This window comes from Lissotriton vulgaris, chromosome 6 (assembly GCF_964263255.1).
Source record: "Lissotriton vulgaris chromosome 6, aLisVul1.2, whole genome shotgun sequence".
Taxonomy (NCBI): domain Eukaryota; kingdom Metazoa; phylum Chordata; class Amphibia; order Caudata; family Salamandridae; genus Lissotriton; species Lissotriton vulgaris.
Genome location: NC_141694.1, coordinates 1,705,062,117 through 1,705,079,122, shown reverse-complemented (window position 1 = coordinate 1,705,079,122; position 17,006 = coordinate 1,705,062,117). Strand labels below are relative to the sequence as shown.

At 43.1% G+C, this 17,006-nt stretch overlaps 1 protein-coding gene across 1 annotated transcript in view; it reads right to left on the bottom strand.

Moving 5' to 3' along the window:
* Nucleotides 1-17,006, bottom strand: part of RRP15 (ribosomal RNA processing 15 homolog) — a 239,079-nt gene that overhangs the window by 186,806 nt on the left and 35,267 nt on the right. The window contains exon 2 of the mRNA XM_086927908.1: nt 15,208-15,467. Coding sequence (XP_086784034.1) covers nt 15,208-15,467 — 260 coding nt within the window. The remainder of the gene's footprint in view (nt 1-15,207; nt 15,468-17,006) is intronic.

Sequence of the window (17,006 nt, the reverse complement as noted above, 5' to 3'; positions counted from 1 at the left end):
CCATATCCTCCCATGTCTACCTTCCTCTGTTCATTGTTCTCTATGTTCCCATTTGTCTATGACTCCACATGTGTCTAGTTCCAGTGGCTGATTGAAAAACATCAGCAAAATGAAACTCTGCGTTTTGCATTTTTGTTGTGTTCAACATACAGCAGGCTTATACATTCCAGGAACAACAGGACAATCTACAGGGAAGACTTATTTAAAAGGAGCTTCTCGAACTCTAGATACTGTACGTTGAAAAATGCGTGCAGGACCAGCAGTGAGGATTACAGAAACAAGGATATGATATGAGCTTGCAGAATGTAAAGACAGTCAAGAATGAAGATTAAGCAACTTCCTTAGATTTGCAAAATGTTTTTGTTTAGCGCATAAGAAACTGTTAAAACTGGTGTCGAGATGCAAAACTATTTCCTTAAATTCTCCTAACAAAATTAATAACTCATTCTTCACCAGCTAGACTTCCAGATTTAAATGCTCATTTTTATATGGACAATAGAGAGAGAGATGATATTGTGAAATAAATAGTTTTTTTGCACTAAATCTTTAATTACCCTATGCTTATGAACACTCACCTTTCTTGTAGTACTCTGATAAAGGTTTATTAAATTCAGATTGCTGTTTTCATTGCCCATTATTAGATCACTAAACATTTTACAACTTAAAGAGATTTAGTGTAAAATTCAAAATTTGACAGCACACTGTGCATCAAAGTTTTTTGCATATGGAGAAAGAGCACTAACCTTTTTGAAATGTGTTTTGCAACTAAACAGAATACAAGCATCGCATGTTGTTTTATACATAGATACCCTTGCCTTCATTTCCTTGCACATTTGAGAGGTGCAGTTCTGAAAAAGTTCGTTTTCAGTGAAAAGCATTCTGTAAACGTCTATGCCGTACTTAATTCAAGGCTATGACGTTTAGGTAAAAGCAAGTATGCTAAACTCGTGTGCAGACAGCTTCGTGTGACGCAACACACGCCCAGCCCCTGTATTCCCTTTCCCTCACAACCACAGCCTGCTGCCTGCTGCAGGTGTTTCCCGGGAAGGCTCACTGCTGGGGAAGTCAAGCTCTCGGCCCTTTGTTATGCTGATCTTGGGGTAGAGGCCTTCACACCTCTCCTCGGCCATAGTCATGACAACGGAGGGCACTGCGAGGCTCTCAACTTGCATATCAACAGGTACTTTGGAAGGGCTGCAAACAGGATACAACTGCCTGCATGTTTCAGGTTGCAGAGTTAGCCAAGACAGAGCGGGAACTTTCATTCCCAGAAAGTGGAAATGGGCATTTCAGTACCAAGATCGCCTAGTTTGGAAAACCAATGCAAAAATTGACTATCATCAGATAGACACGTTTATGAATATAATTAAATTCACATTCCAAAATTAATTGCATATCCCGAATGAAAGGAACATCTTTCATATCAAGTTTTTAAATAATTGTTTAAAAACAAAGCTATTTCAACTCATGCAGTAACTGTAGGTTGTTTTTGAAATTCACACAATGCAAACTACTTTGTATGAGTTTGAAATTTTTAATTGATTTTAGATTGGCGCACAAATGTATCTGTAACTAGTATGTTTCCTTTTTCTGTACAACTACAGTCCCACAAGCGCCAGAAAAAAGTACAAACAAAGCAATACACCCCTTCTTCTGCTGTTCATCACTATCAACAAAAGGAAAGTGCGCCACATCAGCACTTATGTGCACTTATGCATCATGATGCTATGGCAGCCCCAACGTGATGATGTATATGTGTACATGTTTTGTGTCACAATGCATGCAGGAGCATTCTATTTTTTAATTTTCTATTCCAGGTTGGCAGATTTGCAACATTGAGCAGTAATTTTTTTTAAAGTGCATGATGGCACACTTAGGAAAGGGAGTGACCTGGTAGGAAATCACAGCTGTCAAGACCTCCTAAAACAGGATGAGGAGGGACAAGAGACAAACAGAGGAGCAGAGTGCAGGCGTAGGAGGTCAACACTGCTCTGAGCAGTGATTAAAACTAACCAGTGACAAGGGAAGTTATGGAGAAGCAACAGAAAGACGAGGGATGACAAAAACACAGAACAGATGAGGGCAAGGATTTGAAAGGGAGGCAAAACACAATACAGGGGTGGAGTGAAAGAAAACATGTTCTCCCATAGAGTGCTGAAAACAAAACAAACAAGCATTGGGAAATGCATTAGGTTTCTCCTATGAGAACCCCTTAACCCCTTAAGTGCGCCCGTCGGCCAACGGCCATCGCAAATACTACCTCTGTAGTGCTGCGCACGCCCGTTGGCCGTCAACTCAGTCAGTGAGGGACTCAATGAACAAGAAGAAATTGTGAAGCTGATGGGACTGCTATGAGATCATTATTAGACACACCGCATGGTGCCTGCCACGTAGTGCAGGGAAATGCAAACATGCCATTTGCGGTTGCTGTGGTGGCGGTAAATCATATGTCATCTGCGGTACAGCCGCCTTATAGGCAACCGACCCCAATCCCCGGGACGATGGCAGACGGAGTGAAGTCCATCCGCCATCGTAATAAGCCCCTATCTGTTTAGAGGAGTTCTGACAACTTTTGGGCCCGGTACAACTGCACCTGCTGCACCATTAAAATCATGCCCCTAATGCCTGCAATATAACTACATTTTTGACTGCCTGTTTAGTAATAAAATATAGCAATATTTGGTGCTTAGAGGAGTTATGTCAACTTCTGGCCCTGGTGCCACTGCACCTGCCACACCATTCAAATAATGACCCAATTGCCTGTAAGGTAACTGCACTTGTGACTGCCTGATTCATAGTAAAATGTTGCAATATTTAGTGTTTAGAGGGGTTCCTAGAGCTTTGGGCCCCGGTGTCGCTGCACCATTGAATTCATGACCCTAGTGCATGCAAGGTAACTGCACTTGTGACTGCTTATTTAGTAGTTAAATATAGGAATATTTGGTGTTTAGTGGGGTCCCTAGAGCTTTTGGCCCAGGTGCCACTGCACCTGCTGCACCATTCAAATCAAGCCCCTTTTAATTGTAAGATAACTGCAATTGTAACTGCCTGTTTAGTAGTCAAATATAGCAATATTATTTGTTTAGAGGAGTTATGACAACTTTTGGGCCTGGTGCTACTGCACCTGCTGTCTCATTCAAATCATAACCTTGTGGTCTGCACTTGTGGTTGCATGTTCAGGAATAAAATATAGCCATATTAGGTATTTAGTGGGGTGCCTGAAGCTTTTGGTCACAGTGCCACTAAACCTGCTGCACTATTAAAATCATGACCCTTGTGCTTGCCAGATAACTGCCATTAAGCTTCACCCATTTCCTATAAAAAGTTAGCACATTGGGTGTCACTTAAAAACCTTGGTGCCAATCAACTTAGAATCAAATGTACCCATAGTCTCTCAAACGCAAAGTTAAAATTACTAAATGGCAGAGTTGGAATAATTGAGCCACTGCCCCATATTTTAATTTGCCTTGCGCAACATCCTATTGACTTATATACAAATTATTCTTCCTTGGCACAGTAGCCCATTCCACGGGTCCATGCAGCCACTGTTAGGGTTGTCATAGATCTCGACTGTCTAGCCAGTCTCTTTTGGATATGAGATAACCCAGGGCAGCTGATAGACTACTGTCGCTACCTTCTAACTCATTCATCCATCCTAGCACTATCATCTTGGGCTCAAGTTCTATCTGTCTGTTCACTACATACCTCAGGATGTCGTAGATGTTATGTCGGTACCTGTATTTTGGGGCAGTCCCATATCATGTGAAAAAGGTTCCCACTCCATATCACATCTTTGGCAACAAGGATCTGTGACTGGTTTCATCTTACTCATAGGGCTATAATGTACCCTGTGCAGGTATTTAAGCTGTTTCACCCTCAATCTCTTAGAGACCACCAATAGTCTGAGGGTCATTTTACCCTCCACCCAGTCTTTCTCTTCGAGTGTACTTACATCTTGCTCCCAGTGTTCTTTAAGAGTTAACATGGGGTCTGGAGTGCTGTTGACCAGTATGGGCTACAGTCGAGAACTCCTCTTCTCACTACGCCTTGAAATAGTGGTGAATGCCTCTATGAGTTTGGCCCCAAATTGGGAAATGAGTAGCACAAGCTGTACTGTTTCCTATTTAAATAAACAAGGGCGGTTTCATGGATAACACCACGCATTTGCCATGCATCCTTTCATAAAACTTAAGCAGCAATAAAGGAGAAAAGTCAAAATCTGGCTAACTGGACAAAATGAATGTGATTGCACAATGTACACTTGCAACCAGGAGAAACAAAAACTCTCTTGGTGCATCCTCCTTTTTTATATAATTGTTCTTCACCTACCCTTTGGAATGTCAAACAATGGTTTTAATTTGTAAAGGTTTAGCAACAGTTTTTAAATTAAGCAATTCAAATGATTTTAATGTATTTACATATTATGACAATATTTGAATATATCTTCAAAGAAATTCATTAATTTTATAAGAACATGTCTTTTCTGTTAAAAAGAAACTTTGCACAGTACTTTGGGCATACCAGTGCCTCAGTTTGCTCTCTGCAAGAACGTAGCCTTTAGTGAAATGCAACCCGAATCACTCGCTCATCCAGCTATCATCTAAGATAACATATTCCATTGTGCCTATTAATATCCAAACAAAGGAAAAGCAAAATAAAGACTCTGAAGTCCTGGTACAAGCAGTAAAATGTAACAATAGACATTGATGGCTGTAAGTTATAAGCAAAACAGGATCAAATCAGTTTAAATTGAATCACAGTGCAGTGCACCATCATTTTTTAATAGCAGACATGCATCAAATGGCAATAGTGAAGCATTTTCGGATTTGAAACTGGCCCAAATTGCTTTTGCAATGTTCATAAACCCACTAACAATTTTCAGACACAAAAAGTCTAAATTCAATAGCTTTACATAAATAACTATTTATTGTAAGGTTAATATGCCTGAAAAATATTTGGCTAACCACAAATTATTGAGCTTTTCCTTTGAAATGTCTGTCCTTGCTGCTGCTAGTGTTTGTTTCTGCAGAGCAAAGTGTGTTTAAATGCAAAGTGTGTTTAAGACTGCAGTACCGCCTCCTGGCTACGGGGGCAGAGCGAGCAAAAATATTAACACACTTGATGAAACACAGGTCCCCACAAGGTCATTTTTTAAAAAGTTGTAAAAATTGGCACACATGTTCTTGAAGTCATTTTTTATCATTTAGAAGACATTGCATTGTGGGGACCTGGGTTCAGGTCCCCACAGTGCAATCAAGTCCCCACAGCGTGAGTGTGTTATCACACCCAAGTCCCCACAAGGATAGTAACACAAACCCCCCCACCCCCACCCCCACACACCCACACCCACACACACACACACACACACACACACACACACACACACACACACACACACACACACACACACACACACACACACACACACACACACACACACACACACACACACACACACACACACACACACACACACACACACACACACACACACACACACACACACACACACACACACACACACACACACACACACACACACACACACACACACACACACACACACACACACACACCTCCGCTCCACAGGACTAATTGAAAACATCCCACACATATACAGAACCAGATCAGGAGGATGGGTGTACTCTTACATTTCTCCTACCCCACATCAAGAGCCTCCCTCTTTCTTCTTGAATTCTGCAACAATCTAGAGACCTGGCTTTTTAATTAACCAACCTACCATAGGTAGGAGTAGGAGCACACACGCCTGCTCAGCGCCAGGATACCATTGCTGGTAATAGTGCGCTTTACAAATACACATAATATAACTTAACATAAAGGATGTAGACTTCAATTTCAGGTAGAGCGTTCTCAGACCAAGTAGAACCGGGCAAATACATAATAAAAAAAATGAGGAATCTACTTATTCAGGAGTTATCAAGCTCCCCTCACCCTTAGTTCTGTCTAACCGTCATAGATTTACTAAATTAGAAAATTATGCAGGTAAGAAGCATTACTCCAATAATCACACATTCCTCTGCACATGTCTTGCCAAACCTACTATATGTCCCAAGGAGAGTCAAGCAGTGTATATGGGATGGTTGAGCAATACCAGAGTACAATTTCGACAGGCTATCCATTGAAAACGATGTTCCCGAATTTGGCTCTGTATACACTAAATAGCCTACTCTCCCGGGGCCACTGTCACAACACTGCTCAAATGGCAGTTAAAAAAATTGAGATGGTCAATAGCCCAAAAACATCAATTTGTTTATCCAGGCCAAAATTGCATACTCCTTAGATGTTCATAAAACCGAGTACCTCTTCCACCAGTAAAGAGACCTACAGGAATCTCCAAGGGATCAGAACATACATTATCATTTCCAAAAAGCCAGAACTTAAAATCTCCCATGACCACAATGGGAATTTTACAGCATTGCTTTATTAATACGTGTAGTGAAGAAAACAAACAACTAAACATCTAATCCTTTCTAACTTTTCTCATGGGATGTACATGTTGATGATCACAGAGTTATTTTTTAAGGTGAGCATCTAGAGACCATTACTGCAAACATGATATCCCTTTTCCCTTTCCTCTAAAACTATTTTACATGTGCCTCTGCTGGCAATCTTCAGCAGTGTATTGTACTCTCTCTGCTGCCTACCCAGGGGGTCGTTTGTGTATTCTGGTTACTAAGTAAAAGATCAATAAACCCTAATTCAAGGAGGCACCAAATATACTGCAAACACCTTACTTCAGTACTGTTCTAAAGTCCCTCTACAGCCCATGTCTTCGAAACACCTAACAATCCCAGCCACATTCTAAGAAATAATGGGCAACTGACTGGGATGATTCACAGTTCACACTGAGAAGTTCTCAGGCGTGGTTTCTTGTGGAGTCCAGTTCATGGAGCCCACAACCAACTCCTAGTCTCTCCTTGTGCAGTATAGGAGGCAAAGATCAATCAATCAATCAATCTATCAGGATTTCTATAGAATGGTTAATCACCTTCAAGGGTATCCAAGCACTAGGTTCTTAGTGCAATCAGTCAAACAGCCTTTTCTTGAGTCCCCTTCTGAATTCTGTAAGAAAGGATGACGTTCAGAGGTGGAGGGGGAAGGCCGTTCCAGGACTTGGTGGCAAGGCAGAAGTAGGAGCATTCTCTGCTACTGCTTGGAAGTATGCAGAGAGTGTCGGCCAGGGAGGCAGAGCGCAGGTGTCTGGAGAGTTGGTGGTAGTTCAGGCGGTGGTTGCTGGACCTGGAGGCCCTTGTAGGCGTGTATCAGCATCTTGAATCGGCATCTTTTCTGGATGGGGAGCCAATGGAGGTTCCTGAGGTGGGGGTTGAGGTGGGACCGTTTGGGGAGGTGGAGGATGAGTCTGGCAGCTGAGTTCTATGTTGTCTCTTTAGGAGTTGGGTGGTGATTCTTGCATAGTGTGTTGCTGTGATGAAGCCGGCTGGTGACTAGGGCTTGAGAGAAAGTTTTCCTAGGGTCGACAGAGAGCCATCTGAAGACCTTCCGGAGCATGAGAAGGGTGTGGAAGTAGGCGGAGGCAACAGCGTTGATCTGGCATTTCAAGGTGAGTTTGATGTCCAAAATGATCCCATGGTTGTGGGCTTGGTCTGTGTGTACAAGTCTGTAATGCCACCAAGTGTTGTTCCACGGGGAGATGTTTCCAAAGATCATGACTTCATTCTGGTCTGTGTTGAGGTTCAGGCAGTTTAGTCGTCATCCAGTCAGGGACGCTCGTCATGCAGTTGTGGAAGTTGGTCCTGGTGGTGGAGGGGTCTTCTGAGGGCAAGAGAAGGAGCTGGGTGTCGTCCGCGTGGAATACGAGGTTGAGGTCATGGGTTCTGACAATATTGGCCAGGATGAACCTTGCAGGATGCTGCAAATGATGCTCTTGCGTTCCGACATAAAGGGTGGTAGGCAAATTCTCTGAGTTCGGCTGGTGAGGAAGGATGTGATAAATCTGGGGGCATTCCCCTGGATCCCGATGTGACGGAGTCTCTTTATAAGGGTGTAGGGGATACAGTTTTGAGCGCTGCTAAGAGGTTGAGGAGGATCTGGGTGCTGTGTCTCCTCGGTAGAGGATGGTTCTAAAGTGGTCGGTGGCAGCGATCAGGGCTGTCCCGGTCTGGGTGACGCAGAAGCCGGTCTGGGAGGGGTCCAGCAAGTTGACGTTTTCTAGGTGTTGGTGAGTTGTCGGTTGATGGCCTTCTCGAGGATTTTGGCGGGGAAGAGAAGTAGCGAGATGGGGCGGTAGTTCTCGAGTTCTCTGGGGTCGGTGGAGGGCGCAGTCTAGATGCTGATGGGTGGAGACTGGCTTGCCTCTGGTGCCCCCGTGCTGAGTCCTCCATTAAGTAGATCCTGGGAAGGGGGCAGGTTGCTGAATGGTGAAGTGGCAAACAGGCAGGAAATGAGAGAGTGGCGGAGCAAGCCGGCTCAAAAAACGGTGTAGTACAGGAAATTAAAAGTCAACAGATAAAGAGCAAATACGGCTTAACATAAGCTGACTAACTTCCAGGAGACACAAATTCAAATACAGGCAGTGGCAAGGTAAAGGAAATGAAAAATCAAACAGAAAGATGTAGTAAAGTATGTAGTATAGGATCAAAAATAACAGATAGCATGGAGATGTATTAAAGAGATAGAGAATCCTATGCACAGTATTAGACCGCATTTACAGGCCACTGTGATACAATAGTATAGGTATGAGGACAGTAACATTTAGGGAGTATTATTTATAGGAGCCTTTTGTGGAGTGAGTTAAGGGTATAGTGTCAAAAGATGATGACATACTATTATCGTCATCCTAAAATATAAAGTAATTTTCCAGTAGAATTGGGTTCTTCTTCAATATTCACACAGAATGAATTACAATAGTTCTTGTTAAGTGCAGCTCTTTACCATGGCCACTTAGAACACAGACAGATGTGACAAGGACATGACCAAGAAGTAATGTGTAAATTACACTGTTACTCATTCACAGTGCGATTTCGGTTTCCCTTTCAGTATTGACTGGACTAAGTACACACGATAGTTATGGGGCTTAGTACAACAGGGAGAAGGTAGAACAAAATGAAAGGTATACGTACATGCAAAAAAGCAGACTTCCATCATTGATATTAGAAAGGAGAAATGATTACAGCAGGCTTCTCACACGTGTAGCTCATAAGTTGCTGGTAGCTCTCCAGCTACCTGCAAGTAGCTCTCCCCTGTGCACCCTAGCCTACTTAATTAGAAGTTTTTACTTAGTTGAATTAATACATGTATACCAAAATTTAAAAAAGTGTGTATTCAAGACAAAAATGTGCATGCTCTCAGAAATCAAAAGCTGGTGCTTGGTGACTTTAAAAATACATTTAAAGCTATTTCGGTGATAAATCAGGCAGTACTAGGGAGACATATTACTAGTATCCATAATAACTTGGGGCCAATATAAAGACATGGCACATTGACAAAGTATTTTTCACATTACTGTTGGCAACTGTTCTTGCTGCACGGAGGTGATCAATGCTGGTAATCTTGTGGTGCCTAATAATGTAATCTTGTCTGCAGTGGGTACTATTAAAACTCTAATAATGTTAGTAAATGAGTTTTTCATTGAACATTGCGCCTATCAATGGAAAGGTTGGAGACCCCTGGACAACAGAATGAAAACAGATAATACACAAGCGAGGGGTGTCAAAGGTGGGCAAGAACATTACAGGGCCACAGGAGGCACCCAATGCATTCTATTTCTAATGGTCATTCTTTCATACATTATCTCATGTCGTATGTAATGTAAATATTCATTCTGCATGCAACTCGCCAGCTTTGAATTTAACACAGCTGGCCTTCGTTCACCAACTTTTTACGCACAGCTGTAGTGTTGTTGCTACTTCTAAAGCACTGATGCATATTCTTTTATCACTAGGAAAATGCTACCACAACTGTTTATATTTGCATGCCTGTACCCATGGCAATGGTGTTACAGTTGGGCCTCAATGCCTTTCATGATCCACATCTCTAAACTCCACGTTCAATTTATGAGACTATGACCACAATCCTCGAAAAAAACTTCATCACCTTTACAGCCAACTGGTTTAACCATTCTATAAAATACTTTATTTTTGGTCCATACATAATTGTACATAGTAATTTTATTTAAGATCGTGTATAAAATACAGATGGAAATAGCACAGCTTGCTTGATTCGAGGGGAAAAGTGCACACTACAGACAACTTATTAAAACATGAAATGTCACACACTAAAGGTTGCTTAAAGTTAACACACGTCGTTTGCACATTGTTGTGTTACCGTCGTGCTCGCTAACAGAAAACATTGGCTGTGAAATGAATAAAAACAAGTATCATATTCACATGGTAACAAGGAAACCCACAGCCATGGTCACTCCTACAGCCTGCTGGGTGCATGCTGTAGGTAAAGGATTCCAAGACACCCTTCTGTAGGTTTATTGATCAAATTCTACAAAAACACGAACACCGTCAGTTATGATAGGCATGATTAGGTGATGGAGACAATTTTCCACTCCTTTACTTTTGGACCAGTTGAGCTTAACTCCCCGGCTGTCGGACGTCACGGTGAGCGTGTGCGTCGATTTCTGCACGCGTAAAATCCGCCCGCACAGCAGGGAAATTTCTGCCGCAGCGAACGGGTTAAGATCAAGAGTATTTTGCAACATTTGGCTAGAGCATAGCAACCCGTGTAAAATTAGCACATTACACATTGCAGAATCCTGGAAGGAGCGGAGCTCTACCTGAAAATGAAGGGATTTTGCAACCGCCCCACTAATCCGGTGTATACCACTCGCCCAAACACTGATCAAACCCATGATGTTCAAGTTCCGTTTAAATGCAAACAGTGGTTGAGAGGCTTCGCCAGCACAATAATATATTTTGTCAGAGGAGAGGAGGAGTTACAGTACAGCTAAATTCTCAATGTTGCCATTTTTCCTTCAAATGGTTCTTTGTGCAATGCAAGAGGGACTAAACTGAGGACCAGAGCTGAAAGGGCCTGACTAGGAGAGACGTCTTTACATCAGTAACGAAAGGCTTTGTTCACTTAACACTGCCAGGAAGACATTTCTTCATACTAGTGCATCCTTTCAGCAATTTAAGTCAACTGTAGTCTTCATACAAGATCTCCGACAATTGTTTTTATTAAGAGCAAAGAGCCTGTAAGAAATCTCAAATCTATCCCTACTACACCATGCCCAAATGATTCCAACAGCAAATACCGGTTAAGGACAAATAATGCATATTTTAATGCTGGTCTGTAGCACACAATTAAAATTAAAAAAAAAAAAAAAAACTTTCCAAGTAGCTGATTATCCATGCAAAACACACACATACACCTAACTAAAGTTGAACATAAACCCTAAAAAATTATTATTTGTTTTTAATATCACCACAGTAAATCAGTTCCAGTCTAAGGTTTTTTGGCACAAGGGTATAAATGAGCAGTCTATGCATTGAAAGAGCAGAGCCTGGCACAGATGGAGGTGGCTACACAAAAGGTGCACTTTTCACATTTTACATGCATCGTTTTAAAGAGAAATTAAACAAATATTGGTCCGTGAATATGCCGTTTTATTCCACTTTTGTGACAGTGATAAAATATATATTTTTTTAAATGACTAGAGGGATCTTGACAAAATAAACAAGCACTGACGAAGCCAATGGGGCTGGTGTTGACCAGCAGACTTTTAGCTTGATCTGTGCTTGTTTAGCATGGTTTTTGCAAAACTTTGTTGAGGAAGCTGCCGGGTCTTCATCCATCTTAAAAAAACACAGTGGCTAAAATCAAAAGTATTTTATGGTTTCAAAAAGGCACATTACCATAGTAGCTCATGGGACTTACGGGAACCTCTTTTAGTGTGTATGTGCAACTTGTGAAAGGGTATAATGCCATCTCTCATATTAAAGTTAGCCAGTGGCTGAAGTGGGCTGACCTACTACACTATATGTTATACTTGGCAGATTAAAAATGTAAATTACACAATAAAATACCAATAGAATACGTAGTCTGGATAAGAGCCCATGTAAGCATATTACACATATAAATTTAGTAAAATCAAAATGTCCTGGATTACGTCAGACCTAAAACTTTGAGCCAGTGGAACATACGGATGATAATGAGCTACGGACATTTTTAGAAGTTATTTCTAGGGAAAGATATTCTCAGGAGACAAGCAGACCTAGAGACTGGCTCAAAATACATTTTATTTTTTGTGCAGTAGAATACTCTTTACTCTCAAAGCACTTGCAAATACACACCTTGGATTACAGTTGTACTCTGTTTTGTAACAGTTTAGCAGAGTGTTCATCCCTTGAGAAGATCAGCCCTTGAGGTAGGAGAAGAGAGCAGTAGATGAGCATGAAAAGGCAGTATGCACTGCAGGATAATGTCCCAAGGGAGACATTGTTCTAGATACAATTCTTGGCAGTGGGAATGTGCTAGTTTCTAATGGGAGCTGACAAGCTCTGCCATTTCTACTGCCTACTCAGTTGAAGGACCGCTACTATAGACTTTGATGTAGACTAGGAGTGCATTAAATCATAACCGCATTCAAGTTAGCAAAAACACACTCGGAGTTGTCATGAAAAGAAATGTAACTGTGTAGAAAAATGATAATGTAACACTTTTAAAGTACCAGACCAATAATGCATCATAATGTGCTAATAGATTTTACTGGTATAAATGTTGAAACAGAAGTAGGACAAATGTTTGTTACAGTGACCAAGACCTGCCGGTCGAAACACGTAGGTGGAGAAGAGTGCTGTCATAGGCAATGGCGTACTGAATTAAACCTGCTATTTCACAACTCTGGACGAGTGCAAGTATATCTTTTGATGGTGAATATATATATATATATATATATATACACACACACACACAAGGTACCCCTAAGTGGTCGACACACCCAGGATCATTCCTCCTCACAGATAGGTAGGCAGAGCACGCTCCCCATACTCTTAGCCGACGCGCTTCCGGTATTTTGAAACCCTTCTTCATAGGCAGTTTTAAGAAAATGATGGCAGGCAATACGCTAACTGGTAAAATTCTTTTTTATTTTCATTTTTGGCATGTTAATCACCCCCAATGCATTCTGGGACCAGTAGTATGCAATCACAACCCAAGTGGGCGCCATCACCAATCCTTGATAAAACAATCATCGGGGGCTTAGCTCTAGTCCTGCGACCTCTGTTTTAGTGGAAAAGAGGATGTTAACCTGTCCCCCTCAAACTGTCCAATCTGACAGCAAGCGGACCCTCACAGCTGCAGGGGTGGGATGTCCTTGCAACGGACGTCACGTAGAAATCACCTTTCCGTATGTCAATCAATCCCCGGCACACGGACCTCCGCAGGATGCAAGGTGGTGCCCGACCGTGACCAAGGGCTGGCCACTAATGTATATAGTCAAGGTACCCCTAAGTGATCGACACACCCAGGATCATTCCTCCTCACAGATAGGTAGGCAGAGCACGACAGATATAGATATAGATATGAACAACTGACCGCTGTTTTCAGTAGATCAGTAGAGGGACTGGTGCCACATCCATCCATGACCTTCAATAATAAAAAAAAGTAGGGGTGACTTGCAAAGTAATGAAATTGATTCATGGTTCAAGACACCGGATACATTCAGTGCCCTCTAATACGGCATCTCAGCTGGAAGGTGTGACTGAGGTGTTTGTAGTTCCAAATAGTGACAATAGGCCAAGTAAGGTAAGTGAGGAAAAAAGCAGCTTCACACCATGCAGTGGCTACAATGTCTTTTACTGCATGCAACTTTAGAACAAGGCTGCAAGGCAAAAGTTGGAGCGCAGATGGATAAGTAAAAATCTCCTAAATCTTCCAAAGAAAAAGACATGTGACAGAGGGGGAGAGGGAGAGAGATGCAGAGCAAAGGTGTCTGGTGGGCTGATGGAATTTCAGGTGGTGGTTCGAGTATGCATATCCACAGTTGTGTTGGGCCCTGTATGTATGGGTCAGGATGTTGAACTGGCATCTTTTCTGTACAGAGAACCAGTGGAGTTCCCTGCGGTAGGGGGTGATGTGGGTTTGATGGGGAGATCCAGGACGAATAAGGCAGAGGGCGTTCTGTATGGCATGTAGTCGTCAGGAGGCGAACTGCGACTCCTGCGTACAGAGCGTTGCCATAGTCCAGTCGGCTGGAGAGGAGGGCCCGGGTGAGATGATGTTTCCACACAGGTAACCAATGTGTGCAATGCAGAGGTGTGAGAGTGAGTAGAGGAAATGCTAGTTTCCAAACTGCTTCCTCTTTGTTCTTGCCACAGAGGCAAGTTACAGTGATCCCAGTCTTGGGAAGTGAGAGGACAGCGGGGTTGGTGGAGCAGAGAACCATGAAACCAAGCAATACCACCTAAAACTCCTTCACCTGGCTAACAGTTCCCCACTCCTAATCTATACCACCTCTTTACACCATTGTGTGTTAATCCTGCTGGTCAATGCCAGAGGAGGGACCCTCCCTTTTGGTTGCTCAATAGTCTTTCCTTAAGGAGAGAAAACTCCCATCTTTCAAGTGAAAAGTTGTTACCAGGCAAAAAAAAATACTTAAATGGAAACATCTTTTAAAAAAAAAAAAAAAAAAAAAAAAATCACAATTTGACGAGCTGTGCTGGGGGGGAGGGGGGCGCGCACAGCGCCCGCATGCTCATGACGAGCTGAGCTCGTCATGAGCTACAGTGCTCCGGTGCTCATGACGAGCTCAGCTCGTCACAGGTGCATTGGCTCCGTGGAACGTTCAGCACACCGGGGGAATTCTCCCCGCACCAGAGCGTTCCACTGGCCATGACGAGCTGAGCTCATCATGAGCACTGGAGCACCGTGGCTCATGACGAGCCGAGCTTGTCATGAGCATGCAAGAGGTTAAACATTCTTGCCTTCCTCAAGGAAGTCAACGCACAGAAAATAAGTTTTATTTGACAAAAACATGACCATTAATCACAGTATAATTAATATGATAGGTGCATATTTTTATCTATTTGTGTGAGTGACCAATTCAACTGATAGACTCTAATCACGTTTCTCTCAGATGTACAAGAACTAGATCAGAAACAATATAAAAGACTAATCATTCACTCCTGCTTAGTTGTCGACAGGGCTGCATGAGCTCTGCTTTTCAATCATTAAGAAGACCGCTTAAAATAACATCATGCATCTATATTCACACACCTGCTTCCTTTTCTCCAACTTTTCTTGTCGTTCTTTCTCCTTCTCCTGCTGCAGTTTTTTGTTTTTAAGCAATATGATGGGTTGGCTGACAGGGGTCTTCTTATTTAGAATTTTTGCCATTGCATCAGCCCAGCCTGAACCAGGGCATTCTTGGTTATCGGCTTCATGATTGCTCTCTTCATCACTAGCAGCATTTTCAATGTCCGCAGATTCCACATCTGACGAAAACTCTTCTGTAAGATCTGAACCACCTTCAGAATCTGAAAAGAGGAGAGACTACATTAAACCATGTTATGCTCATTACAATAGTGTAATAATACAAGTAACGTCAAAGCAAATAGGTTCGACTTTTGCACTGGCTTCCGAAGGTTTTGCCAATGTTTGTTAACAAACTTAGGAGTGAGAAGAGACAAAAACAACCGGAAAATGGATGCTATAGATACAAATGTTGCCTTCTTTTAGCATATCCCTACCTACACTCCTCTTTAAATTTCCCTGACCTCCTCCTATTTAGAAGAGTTCCGCATTTTACAGCCACTACCCCATGTGCCTCCCACATTCAACACTAAAACGGAGATCTTCGCCAAAAATCATAAGAGGTGGCAGTGAAGGTCTTCACACGTAGGTTTGCTAATAGCATTTTGTAGTACATGAGCAGTACAACTTTATAAACTACTAAAAGCAGTTTGTGACTAGGTCCCAATATGTTTTGCCACAAATAGTGCAAGTTCTGTAAGTGTCTTGTGATCCTTTCTGAATTGTGTCAGCGACGGGGATTGCCTGAGGTGGAGGGTTAGGGTGTCCGACCAGGAGTCGTCCCAAGCTGAAGGGGCGGATCCCAGGATGAGTACTTGGGTCTTGTCCGAGTTGAGCCTGAGACAGCTATCTTTCATCTAGGTGGCAACGGCCTTCATTAAGCTGGGAAAGTTGGTTCTGGCGGCTGTGGATTGGTTGGTGAGGGAGAGGATCAGCTGGGTGTTGTATGCATAGGAGACGATGTTGAGCCCGTGAGGTCTTACAATGGCCACAAGGGGGGCCATGTAGGCGTTAAAGAGGGTGGGGCTCAGGGAGGGGCACTCTGCAGCTGATGTCTGTAGGTTCTGAGAGGAACAGAGGTAGTCTAACTCGCTGTGTTCTGCCGTTAAGGAAGGAGTGGATCCAGTGCAGGATGCCAGCGTATTGGAGTATTGTAATTAGGGTGCAGTGGGATAAGGTATCGAAGGCAGCCAAGAGGTCCAATAGGATTTGGGCTGCGGTTTTGTTGTGGTTGAGGAGAGAGCGGATGTCGTCGGTGCCGGCGAGGAGTGCGATCTCGGTGCTGTGGTTACTTTGCAAGCGGGACTGAGAGATGTCAAGGAAGTGGTTCTCTTCGATGAACTCAGAGTTGGGCATTGATGGCCTACTCTATGACCTTGGCAGGGAAGGGTGAGGCGGGAGATGGGTCCACGGTTCTTGAGGTCTGTCAGGTCGGCAGATGGCTTCTTCGGCAGGGGGTTGATCTCTGCATGTTTCCAGTTGTCAGGGAAGGTGGCAGTTTCGATGGAGCAGTTGATGGTGCGGCAAAACTCTGGGGTGATGGAGGTGGCTGCTCTATGGAAGATGTGATATGGGCAGGGTTCCGATAGGGCTCCGGAGTGGATGCTCTTCATGGTCTTAAGGGCGTCGTCTGTGGAAAGCGGAGTCCAGTTGAGCGGGATCTGTTGGAGTGCGGCATGGTTGCGCGCAGTGGTGATGGGAGTTGTGGCACTGTCTTTGATGTCGAAGGGGTGGCAGATTACCCCCATTTTGTGGTGGAAGAA